Source organism: Lepeophtheirus salmonis, chromosome 7 (genome assembly GCF_016086655.4).
Source record: "Lepeophtheirus salmonis chromosome 7, UVic_Lsal_1.4, whole genome shotgun sequence".
NCBI classification, from domain to species: Eukaryota; Metazoa; Arthropoda; class Copepoda; order Siphonostomatoida; family Caligidae; genus Lepeophtheirus; species Lepeophtheirus salmonis.
The window spans coordinates 34,364,255-34,390,701 of record NC_052137.2 but is presented as its reverse complement, the minus strand read 5'-3'; the positions used below and the strand labels follow the sequence as shown (position 1 = coordinate 34,390,701).

The 26,447-nt window shown below is 30.4% G+C and overlaps 1 protein-coding gene across 2 annotated transcripts in view; it reads right to left on the bottom strand.

The window, feature by feature from the left end:
- Positions 1–26,447, bottom strand: part of LOC121121286 (expansion) — a 152,981-nt gene that overhangs the window by 39,003 nt on the left and 87,531 nt on the right. For both annotated transcript variants that reach the window (XR_011781260.1, XM_071890173.1), the window contains exon 2: positions 5,012–5,150. Coding sequence is in view for 1 of the 2 variants with exons in the window: in XM_071890173.1 (XP_071746274.1) it covers positions 5,012–5,150 (139 nt within the window). In the remaining variant the exon portion in view is untranslated. The remainder of the gene's footprint in view (positions 1–5,011; positions 5,151–26,447) is intronic.

Below are 26,447 nucleotides of genomic sequence, written 5' to 3'. Positions count from 1 at the left end.
AAAAATTATTAAATTACTTGTTCGAATCATTATTATCTAATACCAAAATATAGAGAAGAGTTTTTAAATTTTGTAGTAAAAAAATAGTGAGTAAAAATAAATATTTCATAAAAGTGAAACATTTAAAAATGTGCTTTTTATAGTTTTTAGTCACTTTTCCCTAAATTTCATTATCTTTGTGCTCATGGTAAATATTAATATATGTGGTTTGTCTGCAAACAAGCTTTAACAAAAATCACTTTTTATACTTTATATATATAATGATACCTCTAATATTTCATTGGCACATTTGAGTCAATTATAGGTTTTGTATTGAAATTTGTTGGATAAGTTCTGATATTCTAGAATATTAACTATAGTTTTTAACTTTCATTTGGTTGAATAGACTTATACTGGCCGAGATATGGTCTTTCAAATAAAATCAATCAATTTTTATTATCGTGTAGATCAATTTTGCCAAATTTAAGTGCAATTTACGACGTATCCAAAGGGTTAATCAGAATTATTTTTTAATATAAATTTCAGAAAATTTGTCAAAGATTACAAAAGTAATCTAATTCAAATAAAAAAAAATCATTCTCGCTTCATTTTGCGTTGATTTTTCTATTCATTGTACCAGAAGTCAATGAAATTGTACAAATGTGTTCATTAAGTCAATAAATATTTCTAAAAAAAAGTTATTTCAACAAAATTGGGGAATTGGCTCCACCCTAATGTACCTATTATACTGTCGTATCGTTTTAAGATGAAGTAGATGCGAATAGAGTTGAAATTAATTGTGTTTGCCATTAATTATTACATATCTCGTTTTGATATATGTATGTATATTATATTAGATATAAAATGCCGATTCAAATCCAGGAAATGAGACATTCCTCTTTTCACAAGAAATAGATCATACAAAACATAATAATGAGTTGAAGTCTTTACATTAAAACAAAAACATAAAAAAACCAACAACTTTTAGAGTCACAACAGAAACGGTCAGTTCCTATATAGAATAAACTTTGAAGGTTAACCACTTTATAAGTGGAGTTTACAATATATATATGTTCGAGGTTGCGATATCCTAATTATCGTTCATATTTCGATAGACCATTGAAGAAAAAAAATCTCTCTCTAAATATTTTTTTTCACATCATAATTTATTTCCTTACTTTCGAGAAAAAGAGCAAATATTGTGTATCGTCATTGATTAGTCCTATCTTCCATCCTCTCTACTTTCTACCATAATTACCTCACGAAAAAACTTTCATATTATGACTCTATTATAATGTACGTATGTACATAATATATATATATTTTCTATTGTCATCTTTGGAGGGATAATGAATTATGTTCTTCGATCCTGTTCAAGCATTGATTTTTCTTTGAAAAATGTTGCGAAATAGTTGATAGAATAAGGAAAAGGAATGTCAAAAACCATAAAGCTGTTGACATTTAGAAGAATACATAAAGCTTGTTAGTTGGAGACATCAAATGTGCCTCAAAATATTTTGATAGGATCAGTGGTCATGTACACAAATATAAAAACTGTTCTTGAGTTTTATTTAATCTCAGGTCACACCATCGCTATGATACAACGTATTACTATGCAATTCTGCAAATGATTGATATTGACTTCTTTCGTCTCTTACTCTCTTATTTTTAGAGTCACTCGTAATCTTCCCTCGAAAAAAAACAACAACCAGAACAATGGCCAAAAATTAATTTAGCCAATTCTTCCCAACCATCATTCAATAATACTAAAAAATTGTTCCTGCATACAAAATATAATTCAACTTCAACCAATTAGTGAACAGAAACATGATTAGGGGAAGCAAAAAATCGATATTTGCCAGCAAAATACATTGTGCAATAGGGTGTATCAAACGCCTAATAATTAAAGTGCAAACAGACAGAACAATACAAGAACGAACTAGACTAGACTTATTAGAGCTTGATCATTTAATTCCAAATATAGTATTATTTTTGATCTATAAACCTTATGGCCATAAGAAAAAAGTACCTTTTTTGGGTTATTCTTAAGCGATTGCTGTTGTAATGAGGAATAAATTATTTGAATACATTTCAAAGTCTAATATAATATGATTTCAAAACTATTTATAAAATGTATGTGTCATATTGATAACGCGAGTTATTGCTGTTTAAAGTTGAAAATGGGTACATTTTATATAGAGACTTCAAGCAGTATATATATTCATACAGTTTAAAAATGTTTCATTTAATAGCTGAAATTCTAAGCTTTAATATAAAAAAGTTCCCTCAAAAATTATCTTTATCGTTGTCAATTTGAGATAGCAATATTTACAGGATAAAACTTATTTTTGAATTGATTATATAAGAATAGTCCTTATATTTGTATTCCATAGCTATGAAGAAAAGTGGAAGAAACAGAGAGAGAGAGAGGACGCAGTCTAACTCATGAAGTGTGAAATTAAATCCCTCAAGAGATTAGGATCCCAAATTTGGAATCGGCGTTCATCAATGGAGAAGTGTAGTTGAGTGGAAAGGAATATCTTCTAATGAAATCCCCACTGAACTGCCCATGACCACTGAGATTTGATTTTTCTCCAAGGATGATCTTGAATATCCGTCTCTTGTAGTAATCCTTCACTTACAACGGGTTTGCAAAGAGTGACCTTGTGTCTAAGGAGCTTAAAGTAAGGATACATGAGCGGTATAACTCAAACTAGTGAATTTTAGAGTTTTAGAAATCAAACTCTACTAAGTTTTCTATATGTCGTTCTTATGACAAAAAAAAAAGCGTGACTTTGAAGGCTAGTGTTATAAAATTTATTGATAAATTTTTTTAGCTATTCTCTTTAAGGTAATACTTGGTAAAACAGACAAAAAATCAACGAAATCGGAAGTGGTCTTATGCTCCCCCCCGAGTTCTTATATATAATGTTGTGTCAGTTCTCATTTATTCCAGTCTTAGGACTGGTCTGATCAGTCCTTGGAACCGAGACTGAACTGAACGGGACTGGTGTCTTATATAACATCACTACTTATATACAAAAAGTTTTGAAAAAAAAACTTTTTCGTCATTTCATCAATGTTTATGATTTTATCATTAATTTTTACTTTAACCCGATCAAAAATATTATGAAAAAATATATCTATAAAACATTTTTTAAACTATTTGTCTGTAAAAATTCAACTGTTTCACACTGGCAAGTATGAGATATTGATAGTTAATTTCTCAGAATGGTTATCATTCTATCCTGAAGACGCATGCCATTCCTTCTAGATACAGATTATTTGGAAGGAAGCTTGTTTTTCAACATGACCCCGACCCTAAAACATACATCCAAGCTCTGCAAAAACTTCTTTGAAAAATAGAAACCTCTCACATATTATCTATTATGCGATGGTCAGCTCAATCTCCTGATTTGAAGCCAATAGAGCGTTTGTGGGAACAACTAGACAGAAAAGTTTAGGAAAAGTTCCCCTCAAGTAAGTAGAACATTTTGAAGAATGATATCAGACCTGCCTTTCTTGAAAAACAGACAACAATAATGCAAAAAAACTGTAAAATAGTTTTAGCGGCAGAGAAAGGGTTTTTTGATACATACAAAATGTAAACAAAAATACTTTGATTTTTTCACTTATAAATGTTTATATCCATATTGAATATTAATTTTTCTTCATTTTAATAGCGTAATTACTGTATTATCCGATGATAAATTCATAGGTGGTTAGAAAAATAAGTGAAATTCCATTTTTTTTCCAAACTTTTTCTTGCCAATGTATTTGTACTCGAGCCCATCAGATAAGAATCCTTTAAAAATTATATTATATTCCTATCAAGAGCTTTTATTTGATACCCAACATGATTAGGTTTTAGAGAAAACAAAAGAAGTGAATACCTTTAATTTTATACCCCCGAGTACATATATGTATACAAGCCCACAGTGGCCACCCAGGACTACCTCCGATTTTGTTGATTTTTCTCTAGCATGTTTCTATTATTATGTGTCAAATTTAGGGAAATATCTAAGAAAATTCAAGAACATAGCCTGGTGTTTGATGCACCCTAGTGTAGACTTGTTGTATGTTATTGAGGTAAAGCTGTGCTATCAATTCAGTTACAGTTCTTCAAGGAATGCTTCTCTTGTAAGTATATACATCCTTTGCCAAATGTTTAATTACTATTCAAGGCAATTAAAAAGTAATAAAGAATTAACCTTGTAAAGTGAATATAATTTATTACATAAATAAATAAGTATAAATACGTTAATATACATATTAAAAAAGTAAGTAACTCTGATACCCTTGAAAAATCTGTTCTACATACTTTAATATATGTACAATCTACCTTCATAAATAATATAATACGGCCCTAACTCGACTTGACATTTTTTTTTTGAAATGGTAATTACGAAAATGACCAGAGGGAGAATATTTCATACTTTATAAGATTCTTTGCATGAGCCAAAAATAGTTTTATAGATATATATAAAGGTTTATGCCAAATTAAATAAGTGGTGGTCTTCTTCGTATCAATCATCATTCCATGGCGGCTAGCTATGAATATTTACATAAATTGATCATGTGAAATTCTGAATGAGTCCTTGAAACGTGCAAATGGCGCATTTTATAATAGAGACCATTGTTCTTTCTACCTAGGGATCCTTGTGTGTGAATTGGAATGTGTGAGTAGTATTGATATAAAAATGAACATCAAACATGCATATAGGTTTTATATGCATAGCCCCACCCAAAACGACACGTCCTAACTAACTTAAATGGATACTTGAATCCCTCGAACCGAGGAACCTATTTTGTTGTACTTATATTTATAATCAGACTATGTACGTAGAACTAAAAAAATGCACTTCCTTCTACGACTGATTTGATTTTGCAAGTTTTTTCCTTAAGGTGTTTTTTGTTCTGTCCTTCGCGCCACAAATTCATAAATTAAGGAGTAAATACATCAATGGCACAAAACACTCTATTAATGGTCCTACATATAAGGATTATGACACCAATGCAATCAAGTACGTACCTTGTATAGTTTTTCCTTTTGATACCAGATATCCTCTTCATCTGGATCCGGTATGGCAGGCCCTCCTCCATCGAGATTCAGATCATCCCTGGATCGAGATAGAATTTTACGGCGAGAAACCATTTCTCCTCCGCTTATCCTGGAATATAAAAACATTCAATTAATAGGTATACGTATAAATATTTTTAAAAGGAATAATAGTCTTTATTCATCACAAAAAGACACTTTTGGCAGAATTAATAGCATGAAGAATAATCACCTTCATCAAGTAAAAAAAAAAAAAGCCTCAGATGTACTTACATACTTCTAGGTATACTGACAAAATTATCTCGTTCCCACGAACTAAAAATGTTACGTGGAGTTTAATTAATTTGAAGGGGGTTTTGTATATAACAAAAGTAAACTCACATAATTAATTAATTCTAAATGATGGTTGGCAGATTCACCAAGGCATCTATCTCTATGTAGAGGAGGGGAAGATTCATTTGCATAACTGCATATGGGTTACACGATTGTTATTAATTGGTATTTCCTCATATGTAGGTACATGATTGTGGTTGAGGTATATAAAAACGTTTATCCTTCATAGATATGATGTAAAATCCCAGCAGCCATATATATTTTAAACCCTCACAACCTATGTAAGTAACTCTTCTTGACCACAAAATATTATAAACTATAGACTATTGTCAGGGAGGTCTGCAGGGTTAATATATAAATATTATTATTTTTTTTTTTTGGGTGGGGGGAAGCTTGGTTTCTGGATTTTTTTCCAAACAAATTTCAAAAATCTGTAGCTATTCATAAGAAATTACTTATTTTTGGAAAACAATTTTAAAAAACGACATCCGTTCACAGAAAATTAAATTTTTGGAAAAGTTTTTCAAAATCCATAGCAATTCACATAAAATTAATTTTTATGAACACAACAAATCAAAAATCTACATCTGTTCACAAATATTTCATTTAAAAAAAAAAAAAAAAAATCGACATCAATTGAACAAAGTTAAATTTTTTGGATTTTTTTTTTTCAAAAATCCATCGTTATTAACAGATAATTAAATTTTTTTAAAAAATCAAAAATCTACAGCTATTTAGAACAATTCAATTAAAAAAATTTGAAAAATCCAAAGGTATTGACAAAATTTTTTTGAAAAATCCACATTTGTTGACAGAAAATTTAATTTTTTGGAAAAAAAATTTAATATATTAAATTTTTCGGGAAAAAATGTCAAAAATTCACAGTTTTTCACAAAAAAATTTCAAAAATTCATAGCTATTTACAAAAAAAATAATTTATTCAAAAAAAAAAAAAAAAAAAAAAGCCCCTCCAGCTTACCCTCTGCGGAAAACTCTGATTGTGTATTGTTGACCATTGTAGTGTTATTACTTATTACACAATCCTCCTTGTATGTACCTACATGGTTATCTACATACCTCAGTTGGTCATAATTGTTGTTGTTTGAAATAAATTACAGTGTCCATTTGCTCAGTGTTGATGGATATGGTGGCATTTAACATTTTATTATTATTTTTACCTACTCTTGGTACTTCTGCTTATATTATTTTTTTGATTGATCAAATTGTCCAGCATTGGATATAATCATTTCATCTCGTGTTGTAAACCTTATATTCACAGATAATTAACTTCTTTCACATACAAAAAAGCAACAACTCTAAACAAATAAGTGATTTGCTAGTGAAAAATATGTCCAACCTTTTACATTTTCATAAATAATAAAAAGAATGGCCCCAAAGTTTGTGTTCCGTCAGGTACAAAATTTTAAAAGGCGCATTTGGATCGGAGCCAAAAGTTGTGTCCTATAAAACAATCACTGATAAATTCGATTATCAGGGATAAATACAAGTGACGTCATCATAAATTAATCTTGCAAAATGTGAGTTAGTCTAATTTAAGCTTTAATTAGGCCTAAATGAACAAAAATGTCAATGTATTTATGCCTTTTAAATATACTAAATACTTTAGTAAATTAATTCGAATTATAAATTGATAATAGATAATTTTAGTAATAATAATACCTTCAAGAGTTAAATCAAGAATTACCTTAAATTTCAATAAAATTTAGGACGTTAGTCAATAACCAATAAGATGGACAAACCCGATTTTAGGACCCATATTAAAGGCCTAAACAACCTTAATTAATAGCAATATGTGATTTCATATATGTATTACTTGTAATGTGCAAACATTTTTTGTTCACGCAAACTTCTTAACTTCACAATAAGAATTTATTAAGTCTATATTATAAAAGAATTTCTCATTCCCCAAAGGAACCAAATTTTAAATTTTAGGAACTCGGGAAATTCTAGGATGAGATAGTAAGTAATATATACTCTGAGGTTTAATATATTTCCTATAAAAAGAAAAAATATATTTTTTGATAGTCGTGAACCATAAACACTTAATGCATGCATGTTTTCTGTTCTATACCAAGTGAAGCTATTACTAAATAATAATTTGTAAGTTTGTTATAACTGATTCATAGGGTATTATTTTTTAAGCATGCACATAGTAAAAATTTTCGTATAGTAAATATCATCCAAGAAGCTAATATCATCAAATAATTAAATTAAAAGGTGACTAATCGTGCTCTTTTCCCCCTTGATATCTTTTCTTTTTAGATCCTGTCCAGAGCGTCTGGTATTAAAAAAAGGCATGATATATAATGTTATGTTTTTTTGTGAATCAAGTCGATTTGTTCAACTAAAAAAAAATTCAAATTAGAATATAGGAAAAGACCAAAATGAATAAGAAATGTATTGAAAAAAAATACAAAAGTCTAAATTTATTAATATTTGCGATATTCTTAAATTGTATTAATTTCAAAATATTAGTACAACTTTTTGCCCTAAAATTGTTTCTGATCGGACCAAATGTCCACTTTTTTGGAAATAAAAATATGGTCATTCTAATTAAATGATATATTCCCAAAGAATTATTCGTAGGTCGTAAGCTCTGATAAATATATGGCAAAGTAATCCTAATATATACAGGGCTCGTAAAATTACTCCCTCAACGTCCCAAGCTATGTTCTCTTTCATTTGGGCTACTAAAATTTTACACTGTCTGCCTGACAGACTATTTAAAAGTATAACCCATACCATTAATAATAAAACACTAAAACCAAAAACTGTGACAATTTATTTAACTTTGGGATTCTTAAACCTGCCTGTTCAAAGAGCTACTGGGGACTCAGTAATTTTGCGAGCCCTGGTTTACTGTCGTTGGGAACTAACAAAAAAAAAAAAAAAACTCATTTAATTTAATTGGATAAAAATTTGCAGGAAAATTTTACAAAAGTACCCTAGATGCATCGGTAAAATCATCACAATGAAAGATCCCATCAAATAAATTTGTATATGAATAGTCAATGGTCTTTCCAAGTAAAACATCATTATTATAATTGTAAACAATATGACATTGGATGAGTGCAATACTTTTTGTACTGTGTGATTTTTTTATTTCCTAATGTTTTTATATTAATTCTTTTATTCTTGAAGAGATAAGATTCAAGTACAAAAAAATCACAATTAGATACATGAAAGACGAATATTAATACTGATGATTATATTGTGGAGCTTTACGAATAAGTCCTTGTCGGACTCGGAGTAGAATAGAAGCTCGACATCGTTGTAACTCCTGCCTATGTATATCATTACTGATACAGAGTTGCATTATTGTTTATTCCTTCATCTCCGAGTTGCTCGCAGCAACTAATCTAATGAAATGTCATTACACCTAAGCTACTTTCCTCCAAAACATTCTTCAATTGTCAATTCTTTACAACTGCAGGGCAATGACTCAAAAATCAGAATCCTCCTCGTTTAGCTTCTGTTCTAAAATTTGCTACAATTTGATGTTTGTTTTGTTTTTGTGCGATCAAGAATGTCCGAGCAACAAGCAAAATGGCGGATGGTGTGCGATCTCCTCCACGTACAAGATTTACTACCACAAGAATATATTCACAGTGTACGCTGTTCTTAACAAGAGAAAAAATCGCTTCTTGGCTGAATCAAGAGCTCAGGTTGAGGGAATCTTCAGGGCCAAACATCCAGCTCAGGTCATTGTCCTCGACGTTGTGGTGTCCAAAGGTAGCAAGATGTCTTCCTACTTATACAAAGCCAAGGAGAAAGTCTACACAGACGTCGCCTACAAGGTCCTCAGGGATCATGGTTTGCCATGGTTGAAGATCACGTTAACCAGGGACAACTATGTTCTTACCCAAGATGGCGTCCCTCATACACGTACAAGAAAGTACAGCATTTCTGCAGGGAGAACATGGCTGTCTTCTGTCCTTTGTCCTTACCCGACATGAATCCACTTCACTGTTTGGTGTATCTTGGAGGGAAAACCGAAGCCATCACTCAGAATGGAGGGAGACATATTTTATAAAAATTGTTAAATTACCAACTTTTGCTTCAAAATTCTGCCATAAAATTGGCACAAAATAAAATATATGCATAGAAGTAAAAATGGTTTTTAAAATTTTCTAATTTTTGAGGCCTCACCCAGTATAATCATTATATTATATAGTTTTAAAAAATATCACAGAGACAAAAATAATTCTTTTTTTTTTTGTAATTAAATAAGACAAATTAATGAAACTCACGACTTCTTGAAATGCAAGCATAATTAATATAACTAAATACAAAAAATAAACTACAGTTTTATTTGTTTATGACCAGGTTTCTTTAAAACAGATAATTACTTATGTTTAAAGCAGAATAAAGAACGGAAGATCTATATCATTAAAAACTTCATGAACAGGTATAAGAAGAGAAGAAACAAAACGCAACAGAGTATGGAACCTAAAATCAAAGTTAATATTATTTATGCATTTACATAATAATGTGTAGTCACAGAGCACGGATTTCAAAAGTAATCAAATGATTACACACTTATACATATGAGTGATTGTTAATCACTTTTTTTTTCTTAAAATGTATCAAAGCTCTCATCTAATTAAACAAGTTAATGCTTCTTATGGAAATAAAGACATACTATTTTGTTGAAAACGAATATATATATATTTATGTAGCTTCAATTTTGATAAAATAACATATAAATCCCTCATGGTATATCTAAGATTTTGAAGACATCAAATCATTGATAGACATATATTTTCACTCACTAAGAACCTGGAACAGATAACGGAAACGTCGATCATATGTCTTGAATGTTCAGCCATGTTTATATACGATATATATTTATATATTATTAGTGGTGTATGTTACATACACCCTCTTTAATTATGAGAAGTGAGAGTCACACCAATGAAACAATGACGAGTAGAACAAAGAAACTCGAATTGAAAGGAAACTCCTCAAAAATTGAATTAAAATGTTTCTTTACAAATTTGAGGGACCCATCCATTCCGGGACTCTATCTAACCCTTCATCATCTTCCTTGATTGTGACATTTCCTTCCTTCAATCCTTAGTTATTGTTTTTTTTTTTTCAATTAAGGTAAAGTGAGGGATATTACACAAGAAAAGAGAAGCAAAGTGGATGAAGAAAACGATGATTATGTTACGTCATACGTGAGAAAGAATTATGTAGGTACATATTATATATGTATATATATTTCAAGCTTTTCAAAGAGTACATTCTATGTACATAATAATCAAAGACAATCCTGACATTCAAGTCCCATTAATTTTGTATAAATACAAATATGTAGACTGCTTAACCATCTCTTCAAAGATCCAAAAAGAATGCTCATGTTTCTGTTGGAGAAGAAGATGAAATTAAGTCAAAAGAATTTATCTCTTTGAATTATTGACATTCCTTATGATTGCAATACAAATCAAATCAAAAGACAGGTGGGATCTGCTCTCAAAAGGATGAATCCATCTTCAGTAACACTAAACTTTAAACTGTACTTTGTTGTCCGTAGTCAATTTTTCTGTTGTTGTTTTTTTCATTTTAAACGTTGATTGGTTGAACTAGAATAAGTTCTTGTTATTAAGTTGTGAGCTATTCTGCATAATCATTATTCTATTATAATTATATTATTATTATAGTTCCGAAGAATTGACTAACTACCAACAGATTTTGTACTTTCCCCTCCCCTGTTTCGTTTTAAAGGAAAAATTGCAATATACCATAAAGGTATATACCATTGGCCGGTTTTATCATAAACATACTCTGAGGCAAATATAACTATTTTTCTTTCTTTTTTAAAATTTGATATTGAAAAATAATAACATCACTCTTTTTAAAATATATGCCTTTTTTTCCAAATAACCTTTTAAAATCAAAATATCTTCAAGCGGCCTTTTTTAAATATGAATATTTCATCAAATATAGTTTTTTTAAAAAAATTTTTATTTACTTTTTTAAGATCAATAAAATATGGCTTTCACATAAAAATTTATTCTCAGTTTAATTTTAAAAAAAGTCTACACAAAGCGGGGGCCAGCCAATAATTACCCCCGAAAACTCTCCCTGACAAGTGTTGAGATCCCTTTCACCCAATTCAGTTAGCAGTGATTTTTTCTAGACCAATCTGAACGGATATCTATGGACTAAAATTTAAATTGCCCTCTACTCAGATATCAACAAAAATTATTAAAGAAGACTTCTTTTCTAAAAAATAGGTATTACAAATAATAAAAAACATCCTTTTTGTGGGACCGAATTTTGAAACTAGACCGCCTGTGTCAAACTTTGAAAAACACGGTCTAACATAAATTATTATGGGATTTTTAGATCGGAATCCAACGTTATTAAATATATATAATTGTATTAAATATGAACTGCAAGTATGTAAAAATCAAAGAAAAATCCAAAAAATGACGTCGTTACGAAAAGAAACAAAAAAAAATTACACAAAATCAGTTGGTAGTCAGTCAATAATAGGCCGATTCTTAGCAACTATAGAACAACTATTCAATAATTGTTGAAATGAGCTCACAATTTAACAAGAACTCATTCGAATTTGAAGCAAAAAAGCGACAGCTGACAAAAAAACCTGTATATTTTTGTATTAGCGATTTAATCCTGTGGCTCTCAATAAAATAATAATCAATTTATCTTAACCTTCAACACTACTCTATCCATAATCAAGTTGCTCAGAAGTTTGCATCAAGTTTGCATACGATAAGTACATACATCAATATAACAACCTACAGGCGTTTATAAAGTATGTATGACCACACATCCACAAGTACATATTGTATATATCAGTCATTACGTAATGCAATCTGCTTGCACATAAAGCGAGATGTTGCATCAACATATAATGTATGTAATCATTGGTCAATGTATAATATATATTTAGTCTGCACACTTAGTCTTTAAAATAGAGGGACAAACAATGATAATTGTCTTATTAAGTACGTATTTTATTTGAGCAAAAGCGTGTTTTTTGAAGCAGTCACAATGGAGAAATAAATGCATTATTTTAGTATGAGTAATATTCTTAACCTATTATCACCCAATACATATTCAATCAACGGTACATCTTTAAGGGTATCTAGGCTGAATCATTTTACAATTTAATTATACATATATAATTGGTATATATATTGGTAAAGTGACAAGAAGACAATTTCCTTGTTTCGTAAACTAATCGATCTTTAGCGTCTTAGTTATACCAGTTGTTCTCAAAAATTATACAGAGGTGTTTTTACACCTGTGAAAATATCAAGATCTCCAAGTATGACCATTATTTAACATTTTTTAAATTTGATCATTTGGACGTCCTTTTTTTGAGCCATATTTTTTGGATGATTTGTTAGAAAAAGTAAAAACACTCATTCCAATACAAATCTTCCCGTAGCAAAGTTTGAGAACCACTGATTATATATATATAAATAAAGAAGAAAAATATGCATAAGTCTATTTTTCAATTAATCTTGATACCATCATTAAGTCCACCACGGAAAATCCATTACTGAAAAGTTCCTTTCAATAAATTGTAATTATATATGTATATATATATATTTATTTCGCGCATAGTAATCATCAGGGTCTAAAAATGACTTGCAAATACTTGTGTTTAGGTTTGAATAAAAATATATATATACATATTGTACATATAATCGATTTCTTGACTACAATATACCTACAAAATATAAATTTATCTAAGCATATAATGTACCTACTTAATTTGTTATTTAATCCTTCCTTTTACAAGTCGAAAAAGGCGTGCAGTTGACATTTTGGAGGTAATATTAAAATACATTCTTCCTTGATTGGTTTTATTACACACATACATATGATACTTGGTTGGAGGATTGCCAAATAATACAGCAACTGATAAATTCGCAAAAGCAACAAAAAAACTTGGGAAAATACCATCGATTGGCATCAACCTTTTCCCAACTACGAAAACGAGATAAAATCAAAGCCCATGATGGATATAATAATAAACTATAAAGTAATTACGCCAAATTCAATTAATTATTGTTTTTATATAATATATATATTTGCGTTAAAGACTTCTTCCTACTTACTGTTTAATAATAATTATTTAAGCATGACTCATGCATAGAATTATACATATAATACTAATTATAAGAATGATTTCCTTCGCTCAACCTCTGGAAATACTACAAATTATATACATATCTACTTTGCTAGGTACATTTTATATATAACTCAAGTCATTAGGTGTAACTATCGACTAGGTCCACTGACCTGGGGTATTGACCTCTTCCTTTTAAAAAAATACATATATATTTATGTTTTTAAGTGGACTACGTACCTATATTATAAGAGACATCTGTGTGGAACGCCCTAAGAGACTTGAATAAAGGAACAGCCACCACAACTGATACAAATTACTACAATGTTGACCAGAAATATCGTAACACATATATATTAGTATAATTATTTCATTATAACCACTAAAAAAATGTAACAAAAAATGAAAACCAATGACTTCCTTATAAGAGTCAGTTCCTCAATATTTCAATTATTATTATAAATTTGTCAAAAAAAAGTGTAGCAACGATTAAATATGGTTAGACATATAACATATATGTACATATATGTACTCGTATAAAACAATAATAGCTGTTATAAGAAGAACAAGAAATACATCATAATTCTAATACCTAATGCCTCCAGGCACCAAAAGACCTCAAAAAGCCTTCGTTTAAAATAAAATAAAATGTATGTATATACTCCTAAGAGGAAAGAATACTACTTTTGTGTTAGCCCCAAAGAAATAATTATATGAGGCTTTTCGGGACAATTACAAGTCTCGAAGAATGAAGAATGAAACATAACAACAAGCCATGGTTTAAGGCCAAAGAGCACTTACAATTTGTTAAAAACAACAACCCTCCCAAGTATTTGTCTTTAAAAGGGAGAAGAAGGGATTGAAAAAGATTTGAGGATAGAAGAATAAGTTCTCTTATTTTAAATTATATGATTTTTTCACGAGATAATTTAATAATAAATAATTTTTGTTAAAGGAACATTATTCAATGAAGATTAAAGTGATTATATATATATATATTCAATTATGATTTTCCACCATCTATTGACCAGCATAGAAGTAAGAGCCTCCTCTCTTTTTATTCACATGAATATGTGTACATCATCACTATTATACAAATGATTAAATAAAGTGGGAGGAGAGAGAGAGAGAGAAGTGAGTCTCAGGTAAATTCAATTATTAACATCATCAAAAACTCTCAATAAATAAGGAAATATTCTTTTTTACAATATCATTACCATCCATTATCATCCTTCGAAAATGGGAGCCCGTTCTTTCCTTAATCATATAGGTATGCATACATAATAAATACATATCCATGAGACTCAGAGAGGAGTAATGATTATAGAACAAATGCATTTCGTGGTAGGGCTGAAGAGTCGTAGTAAGTGATGGCGATAGCGGTGGTCAATTAGGAAATTATTATTTGTGCACAATACAGGAAATGTTTTTGTTATTTTTGCCGATGGTGCTTTAAGTCTAACTAGAATGCTTGTAAATTAACTATTTATATGTTGTATTTCAATACCTTCTGATCCTTGGGTAAGTGAGAAAACGCAGTATTGTTGCATTTTGAGTATTTGATATATCTTTGTATAAACATAAGTAATATGGTGTACGTATATTAATTTTTGCATACACGGCAATAACGCGTCGTGTCTCTCTCCTTTCATTTATAAATATATAACATACCCAGAGCAATTACAGTTATATTTTAATGTACAAGTTTAATTCGTTCCCGGACAATGCTCGTTAGTCAACATAGCTCATAAGCTAAATCAATTCATCCCATAAGAAATACTTAAACATTCCCTCATGCGCCCCGTCGTCAATAACTATCAAAGAGCAGCTTGTATCTCAATGCAAATTTTGGTCAAAATCCACCTTATATCTGAAGAAATTCTATGTTGGGGCACTCATATCTTAAAGAATTACTGTTATAAGTATATTTTTCATGGTTGCACAACCATGAATTTATCAAAAAAACAACAACATTCAAATTAAACTTGAGAGACTTCCTACTCCATATTTTATTAATTATTTGTAATCAGGCAACTATTGTGTATATGTTCAAGCTGTTTTGAATGGGACTCTTGTGGAGAGGAGAGGTGACAAAAAAAAAGGGGGAAAAATAAATAAAATAGGGATCCGAAGGAGCAAAAAAAAGAAGGACAATCAATGGTTTATAACAAACCGATTTTTGCGAAGGACAGCTTCTTTTTATGTAGGTATGTAGTTTGAGCTTATTTTGATCATTATTTCAACGCACTCAAAATTAAAGGAAAAGAAGGTTTTTCTTTATTTTTAGGATGCAATTTGGGGGGAGGCGAATGAAGGGAAAAGAAGAAGAGGAGACCTTGAGTGCACGGAGTGGTTGTTGTATTGGTAGTAGTTGGAAAAAGAAGAAGTAGTAGGCTAATATGTAATGGTTGTGTACCATTACCCCCCCTGTGATCCTATAGAAATTAACCCGCGCTCGGGGATCTGAAGGATCGAGATCTCTGCTCTTTCACCGTTTATTTTCTCTCTTTATTTGTATGATATTTCACAAACAAAAGTTATCATTATTAATTTGTTGTAAATTACACGTGTTAGAAAACAATGATGTATTTAAATATATATTTTTTTATGAAAAAAAGAAAAAGGTAACTCAATATAATATAATCTCACTCACCTCGGGATTCAATTATGCTTTGATAAATGACACAAAATAAAATAAAAATATCACGACAGAAGAAGACTATTATTTCACTGGTAATTTAGTCACACAATTCAATAGCTGTGGCAACACTCTGCTTTACTTTTAGTGGATGATATACTACTACTGCCTTGAAGCAGTATCCTCATAGGACTGATGGTATTTTTAAAGGGGGGTGGATGGAGGGAACATACTTACATACATACACACACATCGAACAAATACACGCCGGAATGGTTTAGTTTTTTTTAAAGCCTCGCTCTTGTTCTTCTTTCTTAAAGTTTAAAGAAAAAAAACCTTTTCTTATTACGTGCCTGATAGGGGAAATAAGTCATATTTCAAAAAATATTTATTTATATATATATTTATGAATATTAAAATCCCACAAGAAATGAAGGTGGCATCCATTTGTATTGATTGCTCAGTGCTCATTTAGAACTTGGATTTCCCCTAAAAGGAATCTGATAAGTCTTTATAAAAATATATAATAGCATTATGAGTATATTAATATTTTCCTATCGGCTACGTTACCAAAATAGATATCGGTATTTCGGTTTTTTTCCTTACTTTTGACTAAAATACATTTCTGTAATCATATTTTTCTTAGGAGGGAGGCTATTTTTCTATTGGGGTGAGGCCTGGTCGGTGACACTTTGAATGACTCACCAGTTGTAAAAGAAAAATAAATTGTACTACTGAGAAAATGATTAGCCCCCCCCCCATGTCTTGTGGTGATTAAACCACGGAAATATAATACAAAAATATCGTTTACATGGACTAATAGGGGCAAAATTCAGGATTTGTGTTTGGGCTGGGGGCTAGCTCAGTAATCGGATAACTTTTTATTAACTTTGAAAAAACAATTTAGTTTTGTTATTATGGACCTACAAAATGCTACTACTAAAAAAATATATATTAGGAGCCCAGGCCTTCGATCTCTCCCTGTGATTAAGGCACTCAAATATAAAACAAAATTATCGTGTAGGGCAATTTAAATGCACTTATAGGGATTGCATGAGGATTTGAGTTTGGGCTGCGGGCTAGCTCATAAATTAAAAAAATATATGAAATACAATTTTATTCTTGCTATTACAAAAAAAACCAAAAAAACTAGCCGGAATACCTGGCGTTGCTCAGAGTTATTAGGCATCAATGAACTTTTAATTAATAATATGATATATATCTACTCCCTTTAAAAAAATATGACATGCTGAGCTGTATCTACACACGCTCGCTGTAAAAAAGTGTGCCTTCCATACATAAACCGAGAAACATACAAACTTTCCTTTCTTAATTTTCTTCGAAATGGGGGGTTCAAAAATTTGGGTGATTACGCTAACGGCACCCAATATTTGTATGACATAGTGGCACTGCAATTACTGGGTATAATACCAATCTAGTATAGTACCATTTTATTATGCGTAGTGTTGTGTCAGTATTTAGGATTGAAGACTGAAGGCCCCCCCCCTGTAGTTACGAGCCTATATCTTAATATTAAATGTTTAGATCGTCGTAAATCGGTACCTCATATAGTATTGTTTTGGTCCTTATTTAGTACTAAAAACTTCTTTCCCGTCCAGTTCAGCCCTTAAACTTATATAGTTCGGTCCTTGATGACGTAACTCAACCTTATTTAATCAGGCCTTAAGAACCGGTCCGAATAAATAAAACTGACATAACACTAATTACGAATGAGTACCCCGATACGACTACAGTACAGGGGTACAGAACAACACTAATATGGAATCCTCTCTACATGTGGACTTTATTGGGGGATCAAATTTTTTAAATAAAAGACATAAATCTTTACTCTTTTTTTTTAAAAGAAATATCTTGACGTTGTACTTAGTATTATTAAATGTACGAGTAGGTATTATAACCTCCATAAACTATGATTATTGTTTTCTATTAAATTGCATGTCATTTACAGAATACAAAATATCCAGGGGATGATTTATACGAAGCCATGTTATTAACCATTTACAAAACTTAAGACAGGTCTAAATACAAATGTTTAAACTCTTTAATATATATTTATATAATATGTGGCTCTATTGTACTTACTGTTTTGATCATATTTTATTACTCTTAGTGCTTGGTTCGTTTCTTCTTGGTCAACATATTATTTTGTTCTATTCATAACTTTTTTTTTTACATAGTGTACATATCTATTGTAAATGCATTATGTACACTATAATATGCATTAATGCATACAGGTATCAAAGACCTCCCAAAGTTTCAATGGATTTTTGAATTGAAAAGAAAATATACTGTAGAAACAGTCTAAAAAAAGAGAACTCTATGAAACAATGTTTTATATGCTGTGTGTAATATTCAGTTTCGGTCTGATACCGTTATAATATCTGGACCAATCTCGTAGTTAAATAGTAATGTTATACAGTCAAACCAGTAATAAGCGACCGCTTGGTGCAGGTTAGCTCTTAAATCAGGTTTCCTATTTTGTAACAACTCTTCACTACATAGTTCTCTTTGCCTTAAGAAGTCTTATGTAATTTTAAAAGGGCAAACTGTATTGGTGAAGGGACATATAAATTTATACCTATTACATCGAAATCGAACTATGATACTTAAAAAGAGTAAATATTGGAGGGGCGAATAGTCTATTCTCAAATCTTTTCCAATAGCCATTCATGGGCGTCCGCAGGATTATACATATATATATATATATATTTTGATTGGGGTGCTTGGTTCAAAAAGTTTCAAAAATTTAAATTTTAAATATTAATTCTTATGAGAAAAAAAAATCAAAGTTCACAATTATTCACAAAAAATTAAATTTTTAGGAAAAATTATTTCAAAAATCCACAGTTATTCACAAAAAAAAGTTCAAAATTCATAGTTATTCTCAAAAAGTTAAATCATTTAGTTACAAATTTCTAAAATTAAATTTGAAATATATAAATTTTTTGAAAAAAAAAAAAAAACAAACCAAATATTAAATTTTTTGAAAAAAAAAAAAACCAAATATTAAATTTTTGGGGAAAAAATCAAAAAATCATAGCTATCTATAGTAAATGAAATTTTTTGGAAAGCAAATTGAAAAATTAAATTAAATTTCAAACATAAAATTACCAAAAAATAAAAAATAAACTTTCTAGTAAAAATTCTTTATTTTTTTATTCAGTTGGTAAACTTGCTCTCATCGTATGCTGACATTATATTTTGCATTTTTAGTTTTTTTTTGACAGATAAAATAGTTAGACAAATTTTTTTACTACTAAAAAGAATGGAATGGAAAGATAAAGTTTTTAGGGAAAAACTTTTCAAATATTCTTTAATATTCCAAATTGAGTTTTTTGTTAAAAAAAAAAAAATATTTTGAAATATTAACAATCTTTCAAAAGTTTTTTAAGAATTTTCCACTAAATTAATTAAATATTTCCGTTTTATTCAATAGTAGAAAATTACAGAGCACACCAAGAGACGTCCGAAGTTTTTTATCCGTCAAAAACAAGGTAACAATGCAAAAATAGCTGATATTGTCTGCGTACGTTGTGGACATGTGTATATAATAAAGACATAAAATTGAGAATCAAATGAAAATTGAATTCAGAAATAGATAATAATGGGTTGTTTTTTATCAGACCTCGTGTGTAAATATTAAAAAAATCACAGTGATTGAAAATTTATAATGGTCTTTCTTATGAGGTGACAAAATCACGATCATAAAAAGTAAACACATTTTAATTAGTTAACATAAAAAAACAAATATTGTGTAATTACGTCATGTACATAATTTCAAATTTACCAAAAGAAGGATAAAAATAATAAATGGTAAGTAGAACCATGTGTGTGCTCCTAGTGCGATTTTGACTTTCAAAATGACAAAAAACATTTTTTTAGGAAGAAATCAAAATCATGACTTAACATGAAACACATTTGGAAATTCGTTCAAATTTAAAGTAAATGAAACACATTTCACAGAAATATAATTTATAAGACTGCTATGATTTTTTGTCAACTTTATTTTATGACACACACACCATCCCTAAGAAGTTAGTTCATTAAAACCGATAAACATTATTTATTTGACTCACACACACACAAAAATCTCCTTATCTCATCCCCTCACATACCAGCAGTTTACACGAAACCCATACAATGAGACATGGACTTTTGTATCATTTATCCTTTGTTTCTAACTAAAGGAATGGATTTATATCACTTGTATTGTTGGGTACTTTTTTTTCCATTATTGCTTTCATACATAAATTTATGTAGGAACCAACATGTTATGAAATCTAATATTAAAAAAGTGAATTATCCATTGCGAAATCAACTAAAAAAGTTATACAATAATTTCTACATAGGTACATAATGATAGCATAATGCAAAAATAAAAATTAGTACAAAAATTAAGCCCTAGGTGTAAAATAATAACACCTTCAATATTCTTGATCAAGGACGATGATCAAGAAAAAAAAAACGAAACTATTTCCTCTCTGACTAACTACTAAGTCGTAGAAACGCAACTTCAATTAGTACAAAAATACCTATATACTAACTTGTATTTGGATATGGACTTTATAATTCATGAAAGGCCCTTATTATTCTTAACAAAACTTTGACATTTCTGACCGAATGTGTTTTAATTACTTTTTTTTAGAAAAAAAAATTGACGTATAAGCCTATTTTTTAAGAGAGACAAATCGGACGAATATTTGGTAATGAAAGGATTAATTTGAGAATGAGTTTAAATTTCAAATTATAACAAAAAAATAATACAAATTTTGACAGCATATGGTCAAACGTGGTTAAATGACCACTTGTTTTAAGTGTTTCACAGCACCAAACGGCCATATTTATCCATACCGATCCCAGCCGATATTTCGGTCCAGAGTGTGGTAGAAACCGAGGCGGAAAAATTACATCGTAGACTAAAACAGTCATACAGAGCCGAACCTGGTCTAAGGACCACCTGTTTTATGGGTGATATGGGCCAAATGCCCATATCCAGTTTTCAAAAATATAATTTTTTGTAAAATAGGAATCCATGCTTAAGAGATCACCAGTGGTGGCGTTTTCAGTTTGTCTTAACAGAGTGCTTGATAAGAGTTTGACTGTACATTCATTTTTGACAAACAAATGTTGCCTTTTGGACAGTGGTGTCAGAGCCATAGAGGTCAAGATGCCCCTCCAAAGTTTCCAATCAAGTGTAATATTGATATGATAACAATAAAGGTTGCGTGAATATGACGTCCCCATTGTATAATTTGCCTTCCCCCAAATTGCAAATACATTCCACCGCTGTTGCAAGATTATAGTCAGGGGGATGTTACATATATCCCCCTTCCCTCCTGCATAGTCATGGGCCTGATTATTAGAATTGCCCCAACAAATTATCGGTGTTCTTATTTTACTTTTGATTATTATTTTATTGATTAAAAATGTGAGAATATAAATTTAAATCTAAAAAAGAATCAACTACAAGCATCTTCATGGGGGGGGGGGATATGAGTATTTTTTTCTTAGAATTAGATGCAAATTCAAATACCCCTCTGTCTTCTAACATCTCTTTTTTTTTGTATGTTTTTTTTATAAAAGACTCAATAGGTACTGTGGAATTATCTACTTCTTCTTCTTAGTACTTGTAAATACATATTTGCAATAATGAGAAGGAGAGAAAAACTCGGAAAGTCCAAGGTGATATATAATAAAAAAACATAAAACCTGATTCATAAAAAAATATTCCGATTTAAGCAAGAAAATGCTTCCTGTTTCTCAAGTTTGAGTTCGTTCATCTATGTACATTATACATCTAGTGGGCTTAGTTATATCAAGTCTTATTCAACGGGTTTAACATACATTCAAACATACTTGAAAGTCTACCCATCCATCAAATCCTACTCCTTTCAGATTCCATTGTCCGTCCCTCTACGAATGATTATAATAATTATTACTATGATTAATGTTTATTAAAATCAAATTACATTTGTAATTTTTGTCTAAACACGTGACTCAATGTTCATCAATAAATCTGACTGCAATGTCCAAGAATTGTATTTGCATTTGAAATGCATGTCGATACATGCATGCCCATAAGGATATTGATAATATTAACATATTAATTAGTGTTGTTTTTTGGTCTGAATTCCATAATGGTCTGATACCATTATAATTTTTAGTTGACAAATATAATGCGGGCCTTTAAATAAGTTCGGTCTAGATCCATCCGAAAAAAATCGGTCTGGATATATCACATTTAAAATTCGATCTAAATCAGTTCTATACTGTGTGGGGACACACACTTGCTTTAGCATGACTAAATTACGATAATCTCTATATTTATGGAATCAAGAAAAGATAACATAAAACCAATTTGTGATATGTTTAAATACTATTTTTAGCTATATTTTTATTCAATATGTCCTCCTTCACAAGCAATAACAGCCTCGATACGCCAGCGAGTAGATTGGCAGCTCTTCACGATGAAGATGGCATACCATCCATTATGTCATAATGGCATCTCGGAGCTTATTCAAATTTGATTATGTGGTGTATCATACATTATTGTACAAGACGCCTCTGACTGCAAACTCCAGGGGATTGAGCTCAGGGCATGAAGAGAGCCACATTGAGTTAGTCAACAATATTTTTGCTGCAGAATTTTTGATTCTTCTAGGCAATATGGGCGGGTGTATATGCCCACGGGTTCAGCAGCCTTCTCTATACTGACACTAGTGTGGATGAGATTGCACACGCGTTGCCTTTTTTTTATATTTACAGACATGAGATAAGAACAGAAATAGTTTATTTAAGTTTGAATAGTCATTTGGTAGCATAGTCAAACCTTGTAATTTAAGATAATAGGATAAAATCGTAATTAAATAGTACTTCAAGTTTTGTGTCCCTACTCTGTAGACGAATTGTTGATGATGTCGTGTGTGTTTCAAAATCGCTACATAGATTGAGATCGAAAGAAATCGGTCTTGGATATGAAAACGATTAAATTTCGGTCTACGGTCTGAAATCGCAGTCTGAACCAAAATATTGGTCAAAATAGCTTTAGAAAATATCACGTAAAACCGAACAAATAAAAAAGTTCGGTCTTGGACCGAGTCTCAACACTAATATTAATGTATTCAACGCATTTCAAATAATTATGATCATTGCATTACTTTATCAATTCTTCTTAAGAACAAAGCCTCAGAAGCTTCACATACTAATCACAAAGAGTTTTTAGAAATGCATCATGCCTTGGAATGCTTTAATGAATTCAAATTCTTTGATTTTGTCCATAGGCAGCAACAAATCTATGATTAATGACCTCCGAATGGTATTTCAAAATTCAAATATTATTTGTTTTGTATCTGTTATAGGTACATATTTCTATCTATCTATACTTGAGGTTAATATCCCATGAATCAATACGATATATCCTTCTACTAATAGTAATAGTTTGATGGGGACCATATCATTCAAAAGAGCTTGAGGGAGTAACTGAATCTCTGTCTTACCTGAAAAACAAAACATAGATTTATATAATAATTGTTGTTATTGTATATATACATACATATATCTATTGTAGTTAATTGATTAAATTATGAAACATGGCTTTAAAGAACATTAATTACTCACAGCTCCCAGAATACAAACAGACGTATCTACGTACATCTATTACAAATAACATCCCCCGACTTTAAGATGAGTTAAAGCTATGTAATGCTTATTTAACGTACTCCTGATACAATTACGTTTCATTATTATTGTTGTTATTTAAATCAAACAAAAAATAAATTATTTATTAATTCCAGGCCTCAAATTAACTTCATCCATCAAACCCGGGATATATAAACATCCCATGCCTAACATATTCCCCCTAATATTTTTGACCGAATTAGTCCTCTACAAAAGTCGATATTATATCTATCATATGTACAGTGTTGATAACCACCCTAAATATGACTTTATTTTGTACTTCTGATATTATGTATCAGGTGACATTTTTGAATTAGTTACTCAAAAGGAGAGAAAATTTTTTCCTTAGTTAACTTTTGCTATTTTTTCAATGTGAGACGTGGGAGAGGCCAATCAAGAGATGATCATCCATCTTGCCCGTTCCCAAATGCAATCGTTACCCATTGCCACGATTATGGAAGTTCTTCCAAGGACCGTAAACCGGACTGTGGCCTCGTATGAGGCCAGAAGAAGTGTTTTTCTCACAAACAAAAAAAGGATTTCACCATCTGGTTCCCCAATGGACAAGGGGGTGACTGAGGAGTACCTCTTGGTCATGTCGATAAAGTTAGAGCCCTGGCTGGAAGCCAACTATGTTTTTGGAAGGATGGAGCACCAAACAACACATCGAAGAATGCACATAAGCGGGTCTTTCAAAACGTGGCACACTTTTGGAAGAGCAAAATATGGCCCATCCTCCCCTGATCTCAACTATCTTGACTATGGCATCTGAGGCACCAATAAAAGGAAGGTTAGACGGGTCACCAACCCATCTGTAAATGCCCTGAAGGAAGCTGTGGACCTTGAGAAAGATACCATGTCGGGGAACTACGTCCAGAGGTGTGTTCTGGCTCCAATAGGAGCTTGAAGCTGTGTGTTGAGGTCAATTCTGGCCTTTTTGAGAAATAACAAAATGTTAAAACCCCTTGATTATTTTTTATTATTAAATTTCTACGAATTTTCTTTTGAAATACACGAGTTATGTAGTCAATCATCAAGATTACTTCTGTGACAGTTAGGATTATCCATATTATATATCGTACTAATCTTATAGCAAGGATTTATGGCCCTCTGTCCAGGACCATTAACTTATAATGATTTTGAATATATATATATATTATATGGGTACTCTCTTTTGTTATAGGGGTATTCAAAATTAATATCCAACCCCATTAAAAATAACCCAATGTAATAACGTCTCTATTAAGGTCTGAATAAATTAAAATGTGTAGATACATAGGTGAATGCATACATATGTGTATGAAACACAGGCAAACACTCTAACCATTCTTTTTTTTTCATTTTAAGCGCTCTAGGAAAAGAAATAAAAATATTGATTATACATAAAGAACGAACGAAAAAAAAGTTAATTTTGTAAAAAGATTTATGAATTCTCATTTTAGTTCTACATCATAATGTTAAAAGAAAATAATATATATTTGGCTGTAAGGGCTGCTGAATAAAACATAAAATAACAGTCAAGGATTGGCTATCAAAAGCATAGCTGACTTAATGATGCGTTAACATAAAAACATACATGTTTAGTAGTGATTTAAAGGTAAAAACGTTGTAAATAGGATGTGACAACAATCACAGTTGGACTCGATATACAATATGAACTACCTACTTTATAAATCATTTCCCCAATTTATTCAAGTGTTCAAATGCAGATATACAAGCACGTTAGGATGGCAATATTTTGATTTACAAAAAAGAGTACACGAGGCACGATGAGGATTGGTTTTATGGGAGGTGGCAATATTTGGACATTCATAATTGATTCTTGTTTTTAATCAAAATATTTTTTATTTTAAAATTGAAACAAGAAATTACAAGAATCCCTTTTTACTAGTAAACAGATTTAGAGGGTGAGAAAATAAAAAAAAATCCATTTTTTAAGTACAAAATAATAGCCACCCTAATATACATATAATATCACCATATAAATGTATCAAGTAATGTATTATAATTCAAAAACAACTCATATAGAACCAATATCATTAATTGTATTATGGTTGATATAGTTACTGTAATAATATACTTTCAAGTCTTAATGAGAAGGACCTTCTGTTCTAGATATCTGCCTATGTACCTACGATTCGTGTATCTACATCGGTACATTGGACCAGTTTTTGTCTCGTCCTTTTAGAGCACCCACATTAATACTTTGTTTGTGTTTCTACTTTTCAATGACCTGTTTTATTTATTTATTAAAAAAACACTCATTGATTAGAATGCATAGATAATTACTATTCCTTTGTTACCTCACTGACTCATGCTCTCCAAAAAGTAGGAGCAAGATCAAACTATTTATTTAGTCAAATACTGGAACTCTTAAAAGTCTATCAAACAATATATTTTAATAAATTGATTTTACATATTGAATGACTCGTTATTGATAATTTTACATAAGTAAATATTTTTTAACTTTGTATATAATCAAGAGCATATAATAGTCCACTCAAAAGCAAGCTGAAATGAATATTATCACAATTGAGTAAAATCTATGAAGAAATTATTCTTTGGAAATCCTACAAATTATAAGTATAAAGTCGATAATTTACTCAATT